Here is a 14379-nt window from a genome sequence, read left to right on the forward strand (position 1 = left end):
AAAGATAAATTCTGTCCGGCAACCTTTCATTTATTTGTAAAAGTTTGAAGGTTTTATATAAATTAGCTGTAATAGTTAGTACATACAGGAATCCTTTTAGGAATGGACTGCCAAGATGGTGGTGTCCATCAAGGCAGGAAAAAGTGCTACAAAGAGTGGGTTCTTCCATAGGCAGCTCATGAAATCATCCCGATCAATTTTCCCATCATTGTCCACGTCGAACAAATGAACCAGTTGAATAAGCTACATGGAAATTAAAAAATAAATAAATAAAAATTACATAAGTAACAAGAAAAACAATTCTTTAATCGGGATTAGCTAATAAATGCTTACCGATTCTTTGTTGACTGTTGGTATCATTGATTGAAGCTTATCATGGAACTACAATCATCAACGGTGTTAATAAGAGAGTATTTTTCACATATATATACAAATGCTAAGCGGGACGATTAAGTTATATAGATACCTGCTCAATTGTTAAAATTGCACAACTCGATTCAATGTCACAGAACGCGTTAAAAGCTGTTTCACAAGCTCTCATGAATAAAGGCTGCTTCCTAACGTGCGCTGAACCGATCAAGAACTGCATGTTGCGTACAATGCGTTTTCAGTCTGATGCAAATTTATTATTATGGCCAAGGAAAAAAAATATATATTCCATGCCGAGTCTGGACATTGTCTGAACCCAAATTATTTGAAAATATCTGAATTTTTTTCTCTTATACATCGGATATGTACATGAGAAAATCTAGATATTTTCACGTGATTGAAATTCAGATGAAAAACTACGTTCAAATTCTGCACATAATAATTTCTGACAAACAAAGAACAGACGCATGCTTGTTGCTATATGAATTCATTGTCAACAACTACGTTAGTAAGTAACAGCAAGCTGAATCCAAAGTTCCAATATCCCGCCATCTTCTTTGAAGAGGGGCTTCTGGCAACAACGCAAGTGCGATTGGGGATTGAGTCGCCTGGCCTTTGAATTTTTTTTTTTTTTTGGCCCATATAATGAACTTGTACATGTAATATTTACCGATGAATGAAATAGAATTTTGTCTTGCTCGTCTTCTCTTATTTATATATATATGTATTTGTTCATTGTTTATAATTTTTATAAGATATATATATATATATATATATATATATATTTGTTCATTGTTTATAATTTTTATAAGTATTGAACTCAACTATTTTGTATGAATGATAAGTGTAGGGTGTAAATGCCATGGTAATCACCGATAGATTATTGAGAAGTTTTCTAAATTTCTCCAAGTTTTTAACTCGTCAATAACTTGGTTATGACTAAATACCTAAATCATTAATGAATGATTAACTAGCTTGACCATGGAGAAAATAATTAACTAACTCGGCCACTAAATAAATGAGAATATACCCATTGAATAAGCAATTAACCATTGGAAGTTAGATTGATTTGCACTCCATATATGTCAACTAGAAATCAATTGGTCAATATGTTCACCATAAGAATATGCAACCCTACTTTTAAAAGTATTGTAAGTAAACTTTGAATGATAGATTTATAACATTCAATTTGCAGGGGAGTGTTGGAAACCATGGGACCCACACCTTATGCACACACGAGATCCCAACCTAATTCCATGCATGGCCCATCCTTGTTGGGACCCACAAGTCAACCAATATTGATAGAGATCCTTGAGCACATAAATTATGGGTTATAACTATTTGATCAATCTACTCATGACCATATTATTGCAAACAGTGTACTCCCTCTAGCCATTGATCCTCTTGGGGGTATTCTTATTTTTCTTCATTTTTAAAATTAGCTTTGATTTATTTTTGCAAAACACTTGGTGCGGTGTGTATATATCTCCATACTTTGTATAAAAAAAAAGTAATAAAAATTCAAAATAGTTTTTTACATTTTTTTCCTTTTCTACACCATTGAAAGTTAGTTCACAAAATTGATTTAAGAAACATAAAGATGCCATCTACGGCACAAAAATTTCGTAAGTAGTTTAATGAAACCAAATACTTGCAACTACTATGGATATTCATTTTTACCTGACGAAAAGAAATAGATCCCTTCCTTTCCACATCAAGGTAAGCAAAAATCTGCCAAGAATGGAACGTACGGTTAAATATTCAATCATGGCAAAGAAATGAAAAAAAGAAAGAAAAATGCCATTAATTTACTGCACTGGCTCACAAATAACTTCAAGTGCCCGAAGTTTCAGCCATTATGCATCACATCCATGTTATACGTAATATATTTTGAACAATTATTTGGAATTTTGCACATATATTAAAATCATAGCATTTCATAACACAAATATCATACCAATAATTCTAATATTAAAATGAAAAAAATTAATAGTCAGCTCAGAAATTGTAGGTATATGCATATAATGTTTAGCAGCAATGACAGCTGTAAAGCATGCTGCTTGTTCAAGTAAAGATCAAAACTGCCATGCAAATAGGGGTTTAGTAATCCATGCCAGCTCTGACCTTGCCTTTTCACGTCTCATTCAGTTCCTTAAATCAGTGTTAACACAACAGCAGCAAACTAAGAGTAGCAGAGAACTCCTAAATGTGTCCTAAATAGTTGGTTTAAGTTTAATGATGATTACGTTCGCCTTCATATATATATAATTCTTCTTTAATTAGTGTCTAAATTTAAGCAGAGCCACCGATTCTCCTCTTCCCTTCTCCCTATTTTTGGGACCATTTTTGCTGAGTAAGATCACTCTGATGGACGAGAAGTTCAGGGTGAGTGGCAAAATGAACAGGCAAGTAGCTTAGTTGTAAAAAATTATTCTCCAAAAGCCCTTTCAAAAAGTAAATTAACTTATCCTTTTTGTTAGATACTCTTTGAATCAGTGTGAAACTTTTAGAGTTTGCGGAACCAACTAGCTGCAGTCAAGTTATACTTTTGTCTCTTACTCATCAGAAATTATATATCAAACGCAGGAAGGAAACGCTCCAAACCCTCATTCAAGTTTAGCTAATGCATGCACGTATAGCCTCGAAATTACTAGGATGCATAATAATGAAAGTTTTCTCCAATTTCAAACAATGAAAAAAATTTTATATTTATATCGTGTTGCCTGACTGATGATGATTAAGATAGGATTTTTTTTTAATATTTGCATTAAATTGGAATTAACTATTTCTTAATGTCATTAATTATTTTCATGAGGGTCATTATGTAATAAGCCCTTAAGGTTAATCTAGGCTTTAAATTATTAGTCTAATGTTATAGATAGCTTCTCATATTTTGTAAGAACCTAGTTAAAATAAATTGAATGAAAATTTCCCGTAGCCCATATTTTTGCATCCTAATTATTTTCTTTCGTACTTTGAAGATAACAATTGTGAACCGCTTCAACTTCCATGCACTAGGTGCAATCCTAGTCATTCATTTGTTAACCATTGATCTCATAAAATGAAATCTTCCACCACAAGATACTTAAGCCTATGGCCAATAGAATTCTTTCTAACTCTTTGCTGCTGTCCAGTATCCATTCAAAATTTATTCACATTTTCTTCTTCTTGTCTCCATCATTTAGATCTTATTTTTTATGTTGAACACATCACAGCATGCCATACAAGAACACGTTAATTATGGCTTCTTTCCATTCTCGTCCGGTGTCTACTTACTGACAAAAGCTTCACCACATTATTTAACACAGCAGACATGTGCCATTAACCTGCCTCAGCTCACACTGCCCATCTGGCTAGTCAACCATCAGTCATAATAGAATGCCCTATCATTGAACAAGGGCTTCTCTCAATTCTAGCTCTCTTAACTCCAGCCAAATTTAGTCAAATACCCTTGACGAGATTAATTTGATCGTGTTCAACACAAGACCTTCACTTCTCCTAATGTAAAAGCATTATAGTTAAATTCATAAATATAATCGAACTCTCAGCCTCTACATAAATATAATCCCTTCAGTCTTATGTGTGGTGTAGCTGTATCAGTTAGAGTATTAACTTCTGTCCCTAATTAAAAGTATGCCATCTCGACAATCTCTATTTCAAAACCCTAAATGCTTCATAACGCATCCACTCGTGCAATGGATTATCTTTATATTCACAAAATCTATTTTATAATGAGAACTGTCGAATTAGCATATTTTTCTTTCATTTTTTTAATGAGTCTACAATTATGTTGCATACGTTAGCATCAATTTAGTATGCATACTTTACATCAATTTGGTATCAGAATAAAAATCATGCTATTTTTCAACTTGCTTGATTTCAACATGTTCAACTAATTTTCTCTAATATCTTTTTTCTGTGACTATTCTCCTAACACCCTTTCTCGCCCACCCATGTGATCCCCCTCTTTTTTTTTTGTACTTTTTATCTCCATTTGCAAAAAAAAAAGATCATAATCCCTATACTTTTTTCTTTCCCTCTCCATCTGCTCTCTATACTATCTCCTATCCACTCACTTTTCTCTCTCAATCATCTCCTAAATTTCTTAACAAATTCATCAAAATTTGGATCCAAATCTTCGACCCTTCTACTAAAATCCCAACTCCCAACTATTAAACTAAATTTAATCCGTATTCAACTAAGTGTCACATCCTCAGCCATAAAAAACAACTCACCAAGAAATTCAAGTGTCATACACTTTTCTCTCATAGGTAAACAAAATGTTTTTTCTCCCCCTTTTTATTAACTTATCACACAAAACGAGAGTTTACTTTTCTCATAATTTTTCAACTATTAAAAAAAGAACAAAGAAGTAGGAGCAGTTTTTTTGTTACTCAAAGATGCTAACCCATCCTTCTACCTAGAAATCACCAGTTTTACTACTGTCCTCTAACAATAACAGCTATGGTAAACTACTCATTGATGACACTACATTAGGACTAATTTGATTGTGACGCATCATAAGATAATGATTTCATTGTAAGTTGAGAACATTTCGAGAGTATTAATTGTGATATCTAGAGGCATGCACAAGTTTTTCTTAGGAGTTACTAACCATTAAACTTGAGATCACAACTATGAGTGAATATTTTTTTCTAAGATAACTAAACTATGTTTAATTGATATACGAAGTGTACTTCAACTGATTAAAATATTTCTAACTTTCTTGTATGCTGAATTGATTTCTTTATATCTGAATTCTTGCATGTAATTGAAATTTACAAATAACAATTAATTCAAATTTTGATGTACTTCTTAGGATGAGGTGCATGATTTTGATTGTAATAATCAAAGGAGTCGCACAATGATGTGCTTCTTAGGATGCTATTATAAAAATCATAGTGCATCTAAACCTTCACAAGTCGTCAAAAATATTCATGGTATAGGTCCAAATGACAATAATCAAATTCATAGGTAATTGAAATTTAAAACTAACAATTGATTCAAATTTTGATATGCTTCTTAAAACATTGTGCACAATATTGTGATCATAATGTTCATAGGAATTGTGCGATAGTGTGTGCTTCTTAGGACATTATTATAAGAATTATGTGAATCTCAACCTTCATAATTACAAAATATTCATGTGCAAGGTCCAAATGACCAAAATTCCTAGTTTGAGCGTGTTACAAACCCTAGAGATTAATAGAGGGTCCTAGAGATAACTAGGAATATAGAGACCACAAAGACCTTAAAGACTAGATAGATCAAGGAACACAAACTCTTTCTAAAGATTAGAATCCCAATAATGATTGTGATGATTACGCATTTACACCATAAACATTATGAAAGAGATCATGGTATATATGAAGCTATAAAAAAAATTAATTGCTCCCATGTTTGAAGGTAGAAATAGCCTGAATGTTTTTATTGGATATAACTTAAGGAACTCTTTTATTGTTATTCTATATGCAATCAAAGAGTCTCAAATATTCCAAAATTAATGTTGAAAAACTCACATCATGACCCTACTACGACATACAAATTCGTACTTCATACTAATTATAATTGGCTGGCATGAAAGCTAAAATGAGACATCAATAGTTGAGAATTGATAAATCTTAAGTAAAAGAATCAAACTACTATTGAAGAATTGAATTCTAGAACTGATCTATAGGAAGGGGCATGGGCAATAACATCTAGGTTGTAAATGATCTCTGTCCTAAAATTTAAGGTAGAAGTATGACTCTTTCAACTAAAAGACTTAGTTGAGACTCATCCTAAAGTTTTAGAGCTGAAAAAGCAATTGTTTCTTTTGTTCATAAGTAATCAATTTGTCACTATTAACATAAAAAAAAAAAAAAACATAGTCCATCTAGGTTTATTAATTAACAATTATCCATCCTTCAATTCAATTTACACTTACGCCATATACAATTCATGACACAAAATGCTAAATCCACTAATACACAATCAAATGAGTTCTTCAACTAAGTGTGAAGAGAAAGGCCATATCATAATATACACAATCAAATGAGTTCTTCATTCTAATTGTGATTTGAAAATAGACAAAAACTAATAATTAGAGGTAATAAACCTCAACTTAATTTCTAGGATTGTCACTTGTACCATAGTCCTTACTCCTCTTAAAAGCAGAATTCTACAACTTAATCCATTAGCTATAATAACCATGTTGCTTAGATTTTATAGTTAAACTAAGAACTAAAAGATTATAAACTTCAATTATAACACATTCCTATTAAGGGGTTGTTTGGTTGCATGCAGAAGGGGTGTAAAGTATTTCAAATATAGGGATTTTGAGAATATTGGTGTTTGATTTGAAGTGAAACAAATGTAATATAAAATTTTGGTGCACTTAAAATTCACTCTCTAGTTCATTTTTTGTGTATTTGGAATTCTTCAGATTTGGGCGAGTTCCAAATACATCAACAATTCATTTCAATTGCCGCCACCCGATCACCAACCAGTGATCACCACCGTTGCCAGTCTCACTGCTGCCAATGTCGGCCACTGACCAATACTCTTTTTGCACTTTACATTGCATTCATTTTATTTAAAAAAAAAAAAATCTCATACATTCCTTTTACATTGATCCAAACAGTTCCAAAGTATTCATTTTACATTGCATTGCTTTTTAGTTAACCAAACAACCTCTAAGTGTAATAATATAAATGTTACTAGCATAAAGAAAAAAAATCTAATTCAACGTTCACAAAACAAACATATAAAGATTAGACACCACTTAATCATATATTATATTGCTCGGGGTGATGTTAATATTATATTAATATTAAATTTAGTCCAATTGATTTACAACTAGCAAAATATTTTACTAGGACTTTTTTATGTATCATAGTGCTTAAGACTTTTTATGGAATAATTATGATTGAGTTTGTCTATCTTTTGCTATAATATACAGTCTATAACTAATTATCATCACTTAATTTATTATATTGGAAAATTTTTCTATAAGCCCTAAGATTTACTCCATTATCTAGTACTAGTATTTATAATTATATGCCCAATATCCTTTTTGGACCTCACTATTACTTTTAATCTCACTTCTTTTCCTCCATAATTTTTGCTACCAAAACAAGCCATTTGACATCGAAAGTGCCCTTAATGCGAAAAGGAGATGGTTTTGTATGTCGAATTTGTATGTCGTATTAGCGTCATGATGAGAGTTTTTTAATTGGTAGAGGATCAGAGGTACCTAAAGAGATAAACGAGAGGCAGCAGCTCAGTAGGCTCATACAAGATGACCACCATCATATTGACATCCAAAGAGCCAACACTGAATACTCTTCGGGGGACTTCAAAGGAAAAGACTGCAGGAGAAAGACTTGAGGACAACTTCGAGAAGCTCACAAAAACTGAATTACAAGAGAAGATGACGAAGGGCTCTATTTCAGATGTGACAAGAAGTATACTCCAGAGAACAGGTGTAAGGACCGAACTCGATCTTTAGGTTCTTACTGTCTGTGATGGCGGGGGAATGGATGAAGGTGTTGTCTTTCCACCTTGCGGACAAGGTGAATCTTCGCGCGGGGGGGGGGGGGTATTGTTAGACCGGTCCAGCCGGTCGTACGTCAGCTCGTGCGAAACAGGCGGAAGATCCGCCTCTCCTATATGTGCAAATCGGACCGTCCGGGTCCAATGGAGCTATTTAGGAAGTGTTTTTGATGGAGTTAGGAGGTAAATTTGAATGTAGGGACTATTTAGAGATTTTTTTTTTATTGTATGCATTAAATAGTTTGTTTTTCTAGGGTTAGGGCAACTTGATTTTCGCTGAAATTTGAGATCTCGTGTTTTTTTTATCTCTAGCGGCGTATAGAGATTTGGGAGAGATAGATCCTCGTCTCGAATAGAGGATCAATTGTATCTTGTTATTTTCTTTCCGTTGGTTTGATTATTCTAATACAAACTACTATTTATCCAATTTTTCCTTTGGATTGATTGATCGTTCTAGCTGTTGTTGTCAAGATCATTAAGTTTTGTTGAGATTTTTAAGTGTTTCCTAACAGAGATCAAATAGGAAGAGATGATGTATGAGGACGAAGATGATGAATGAAGAAGAATGGGTGTTATTGCAACTCGTCTGAGGAGACAACGTGATGAATAAGGCGTGATCATAACTTGGGAGAATAAGCAATTGGATGTGAGAACGAGAGATATGGTAAAATTGAAAAAAGATGTATGGTTTTTAGTTTTAAAAATATCTTGAAGTTTTGAAAGACTTAAGATTGGATTTTTAAGTTGAGGACTAAAAAATAAAATTAAGAAGATCAAAATTTCCCCTATTATATTTGTCTTCAATAAAGATCCAATGTATTTGTATATGCATTGTTGTTTTCACATTACAATTGGTTCTATTTTTAATGATGTATCTCATGTTTCGTTTGGTACAACTTTTTTATTGTTTTATAAAGCAGATTTTTAGTATAAATTTTTTTTGAACTAGAAATTTTTGTACTAAGAAGCTTCTTTAGAAATCAATAAGAATACCATCCCAAACGAAGCCTCAATTGCAAATTCAAGGAAATTTCAAGCCTCCAAAATTTATTGGTGATGCTTCAATGGATGGAGCTTATGTAAGTCAGGGTGCATTCCTATTTCTCCAAATGACATTTCTATTAGTTGCATCTAGAAATATTGCAATGTATTCTAATAATTGGAATTACCATCCACCTTTAAGAGATTCTATGATTCTTCTTTCTTCCTACGGAATCTATTGTTGCTCCACTAGAATTCCAGTGATTTCATCTTCCTTACTCACAAGAGGAAAGTTCTTCCCAGCCTCAGGGAAGTTCTCCCCATCTATAGGAAATTGATTAAGTATGTCATCTTCTATATAATTGATGATGATTAAGGTAGATATTTATTTTTTTTTAAATTCATGTACATTAATTAGGAATTCGCTATTTTATGTAATTTATTGTTTTCATTAGGGTTATTATGAATAAGCCCTTAGAGGTAGTTTCACTTTGTTAGTTGTCAAGCTATTTTTATTAATGGGCATTATACTTTAGTAAAAATAATTATGATGAGTTGACAGAAAAATTCCTGCCATCCACATCTTCACTAATAATTTTCTCTTTCACACTTTTAAGGGTTAAGCACAAGCTACTTTGAGGATTTGTTATTTCAAGTATTTTGAGGATTCAACATCAAAACTTGAGATTTCATTATCTTAATATCCTTTCTCGTTTGTTTCTTTCAATCACCTGTTGAATCTGCAATTCCAGGCCTACAATGCATCAAATAGTACGAAATTAATTTTCTCTTTACCCTAAATCAGGTTCCATGACAGCAAATGTTTGGCAGAACCATTGGTGTTTGAGGTCCTCAAAACCAATCAGATAAGTAGTTTTAACAACATCCTCCTAGGCAACAATTTAATACAACAACAACAACAACATCAAGCCTTTATCCCACTACGTGGGGTCGGCTACATGAATCCTTTTTCTCCATTGTGTCCTATTAAAAGTCAAATTCTCGTTTAAATCTAATAAAGAAAGGTCATTCCTAATATTTTCTAACCAAGTCTTTTTAGGTCTACCCCTACCTTTCTTAACATAAGTCAAATCTAATACCTCTACTCTCCTAACCGGGTCATCGCAAGGCCGCCGTTTTATGTGACCTAGGCAACAATTTAATAATCAGATAAAATTTCAATGAAAGAAATACATAGTTGCATAATTGACGCAAGCTTGATAAAGGAACAAATCCACTAACTCAGCATTTATAATTCTGGATGATATAAAAAAAGAAAATATCATGCAAGACAAGAATCAGATTACTTAATCATAAATAATGAAGGGTGAAAATTAAACTTGCAAATAAAAAGACATATCCAACCTTCTTGAATATAAGATTGTCTCCCAGCTCAAAAGCAGTCAGAAAACCATGAATTTGAACTCGACCACTACATAAGTAAGAGGAATAAATCTTCAAAGGCGTTTTATACAAAACATAAATACGTGGGGCCATTGCATGAGATCCCTATAACAATTTATGCAAGCAAAAATAGCAAGGTTACTGAAATAATTTGACACGTATGTTACTAGCAACAAAATGAAAATTTAACGAGCATGCTGTCACTAGAAAGAAATAAACTACTAAGAAGATACAGTCAGATCTGGAGTGTTACTTCAACCTCTTGATCTGGTTATTTCAATTGTTTCCAACCAAAACCACTTTAAGGAAATAAGCAAATCCAAACTTTGTTACCCGCTTGCTAAACAAGTCAAACCATAAATATGTTACTTTCAAATAGTGATGATGGTTGATTGCCCTGGAGTTGGAAGATATAATTGGGTCATCTTAAGCTTCAACTATGTTTGGGTCATCGTAAGCTTTGTGATGATATATTTTACGATGGTTGGGTGGATCCAGCAGTGTTTGTGTGGTCATTTAGGGCCCATCATTCGTTTAGAATCATCCTGATATGGATCATATGAGGTCAACCAAAATTTGATATGAACCAGCATATACACACTGGCAACTCCATGTTGGGTTGTGGGTTGGGATAGATTAGAACCCTAGGAAAAACTAATTAAATAATCTGATGATACTTGATAACACACATCAGTTTTGTTATATGGAACCAAACGAGGACAAGCAAGCATATTTGATTGACTAGATATTTTTTTTGGCATTTCTGCTAAAACTAAACTGTAGAAATAATTCTGCGCAGCTGGAATTCAAAGTTGCATAATTGGGGTTGAAGCATGTTAAACATCAATATATTTCATTAGATCTTAAAATTGGACAAGCAAATTGTGCAAAATGGGCTACCAATAAGAAGAACCAACCAACAATCATTAGAATCTACCAAATAAGAAGAACTCCTAAATAGTTAAGATTGTTAAGACAAAAAAGTGTTCTACAAATATATAATGAGTTTTATTTTATTTTGTTCTTTTAGTAAGGAAGGCCAAGTTTAGCTATTTTATTTTAAGGTATGTATTGGGTAGACTATGTCTATCTTGTAAACTTAGTCTACCCAAGTAGTATAAATAACTCCTATTGTAATTAAATGGTATGAATGAAAAATTTCTAGTTTCCTCTCTTTCTTTCTCTCTCTTCTATTTCCCCTTGGGAGTCTACACCTACTCTAAAGATGCCTCACTTCTTGGCTTCCAAGAAGCATATCAATGATGCTCTTGTTGTACTAACCACACCTTCCCTCTCCTCTTCCTGCTGATCAACTGCGGACTCCGAAAATTCGGCCCCGGCTTTCGCCCGCTGCTTTTCTTCTTCTTCGGGGGAGTTAACGGAATTAAGTTCTGCAGTAAATTTTGGAAGGCAGATGAGTTTATAAATAGACACTACTTGGAGATTTCGCCCTCTTTTTGCAAGGATTTTATGATTTGAGTTCTGATTTCCTATAGGCGAAGCCCCTATAGTTAATTACCACTCCCGATAACGAGAGAGAAATTTCAATTAAGACTAGTCGTAAATCAGATACGTAGAAATATGCATTATTTGGCATATAGTAGCAGAATGAGCATAGGTATTTTATTTTTTTGATTTTTTTTGCTTTGTTTTAGAGGTGAACAAATGCTCCCCAACAAATGTGATACGCGTCTAAAGCGAATCACATTTGTTGTATGATGATTGACCTTACTTAGTAGATTGATGATAACATATAGCATGGTTACTTCTCGCTCTTTTTTTGCCACCATAGTCACTTTAGTTTCTAGTATTTTTATAATTGTTCACATATTTTTTTAGCGGTCATATATAGATGTAATATTTATGTCGCTTGTACTGATTGTATCTTGCTTAGATTGCACTTTATGATGATAGCATATTTAGTTTACAGAGGATCTTCCATTCTTCCCTCCTTTAACTATATTTTGGCAAGAAATTTTAAATATTTATTTGGGGATCTCGACACGCGGTGTGATGTATATCCAAATAAATATTTAAAATGTCCCCAATCTTTATGGACATTTATAGATGTCATTCATGATGCTTCTTTTGTAGCTTTAGCTTAAGTACTGAAGTCTGGGTTCCTTCTGTCCTGTGCTTTGTGCATCAAACATTGGTGGAAAGTTACCTGATTTATCACTACCGACTTGTCAAGAGATTTTTGTGCCTTTGACCCTATGCTTCCTGCTTTGGCGGGCTTGATGAAGGAGTTGATGCCGACGACCTGAACCCTTTAGGTTTGCATTAGGTCGGTAGCGCGGAGTCATCAATCCAGAGCTTTGTGCATAACGGACTTGTTGATGAGGAATCATCTTAGTTTAGCCTTAGGCTTTATGTAAACTTTAAGATGTTTTCTTTGGTCCTTTGCTTTGTTCTTTGATGTACTTGTTAAAGAAAAAAAATTTCAATCATCGCTTGATGCTTTATGGATTTATTGAAAAATTTGAAGGTTTTGGATTCAACTGATAGTAACAAATATGAGTAATATCTTGATCCTTCACCACTTGAGGAGACTTTAATCTGAGTCACTTGAGTTCATCAGATTAGGAGAGCTAGGAGTTGATAGCTCTTCGTTCTCTGGTTGCTCATATGGGAGTTCCTCTACTACGGCCTTTCTTATGGCGTGTCATGTAGATGGAGCTGCCAGCAATCTGTCTATATTTGGGCATATGCCTCTAACACTCATTTAAGCTTCAGACTTGAGCTATGAGAAATGCGCTTCCTAATACTGAATTTACTGAAGTTGATATATTTGGAGTTCTCCTTTGTGGTGGAAGATTTGGAGCCTACGCACATTCAATAGTTGCTCGCGACTCTTCTTTTCCATCGAAACTTTGATTCTTCGGTCAATTAGGAGTAGACTAAGATTACTTGAACTTATCGAATCAAATAATCCTTCGTACTTCCTACAGTCACTACTGACTGGTTGACGAAGGGGGGGTTCCTCTACTACGACCATTCTTATGACGTGTTGGGTAGATGAAACTGCCAACGATCCGACCATATTTGGGGTGTTGGATCCAACCTTTTACACCCATTCGAATCTTAAGATTCAGGCTGTTCAAAGACTTCAAGCTATCCTGGCTCGATTTGTTAGAGTGTAGTAACAAAAGTCTCTTTCTTGACTTTCAAATCTTTGCACGTTAGAAAAGATGGTGTTCCGAGCTTTTAGAAGATCACTTGCATATACTTTGAAAATAAATCGTTATATTTTTCAGCATAAAAGAATATTTGCATTGATAATTTTAAATATTTATTCGGAAATCTCGACACGCAGCGTGATGTCAACCTGAATAAATATTTGAAATGACCCTGTCTCGTATGGATATTTCATAATAGAATAAATTTAGAATTTTGAAATTTTAAATATTTATTTAGAAATCTCGGCGCATATCATGATATCAACCAAAATAAATATTTAAAATGCACCTGTCTTATAGAGGAATTTTTATTGCCTCAGGTTACCTGACGTAGAGAAACATCAGGTAACCTATAATATATCGCCACGTGCTCTTACTTTTTACCGCGCGGCCCGACGACCCAACCCGGAACGAATCTGGGATTACTATGTCCGCGTATTGCTCGGTATTGCTAGGTATTACTCGGTATTTGCTCGGTATTCGCTCGGTATTGAACCAGATCGCGGAGAAGCTGCGTCGTCTAAAGAAGAAGTACCGCAACGTCGCGGCCAAGATGGGATCCGGCCGGGGATTCGTCTTTAAGAGCCCTCACAACTACCTTCGAGATCTCACGTAACATCTAGAGCTCCACGTTTTACCGCAAACCGAAGAATCGAACAAACCAGGAAGATCGGAGCTGCGACGTCGCTGGATCAAAGGAAGAGCTTGTTCCGGTGAACGCCGCTCGGCGGCGATCCTGACAACGGTAGGCATTCTCACACCCCGAAGTAGCAAATACCGAGCAAATACCGGCGTTGATGTCTCGACGCCACCGGCTTCTCACGCTACCTGGCGAGACTCGCATCTGAAGGTCCGTCCCGAACTTAAGCGATGAAATGCCACAAATACCGAGCAAATACCGAGTAGTACCTAG

General features: G+C 34.2%; 1 protein-coding gene across 1 annotated transcript in view; it reads right to left on the bottom strand.

The window, feature by feature from the left end:
- Positions 1-9: 9 nt before the first annotated feature.
- Positions 10-14379, bottom strand: part of LOC110113052 (lysophospholipid acyltransferase LPEAT2) — a 54589-nt gene continuing 40219 nt past the window's right edge. The window contains exons 10-14 of the mRNA XM_020845472.2: positions 10249-10315; positions 2050-2100; positions 467-583; positions 334-381; positions 10-243 (exon numbers count right to left, since the gene is read on the bottom strand). Coding sequence (XP_020701131.1) covers positions 97-243; positions 334-381; positions 467-583; positions 2050-2100; positions 10249-10315 — 430 coding nt within the window. The 3' untranslated portion in view covers positions 10-96. The remainder of the gene's footprint in view (positions 244-333; positions 382-466; positions 584-2049; positions 2101-10248; positions 10316-14379) is intronic.

The sequence above is a fragment of the Dendrobium catenatum genome, unplaced genomic scaffold (genome assembly GCF_001605985.2).
Source record: "Dendrobium catenatum unplaced genomic scaffold, ASM160598v2 original_scaffold_34171, whole genome shotgun sequence".
Taxonomy (NCBI): domain Eukaryota; kingdom Viridiplantae; phylum Streptophyta; class Magnoliopsida; order Asparagales; family Orchidaceae; genus Dendrobium; species Dendrobium catenatum.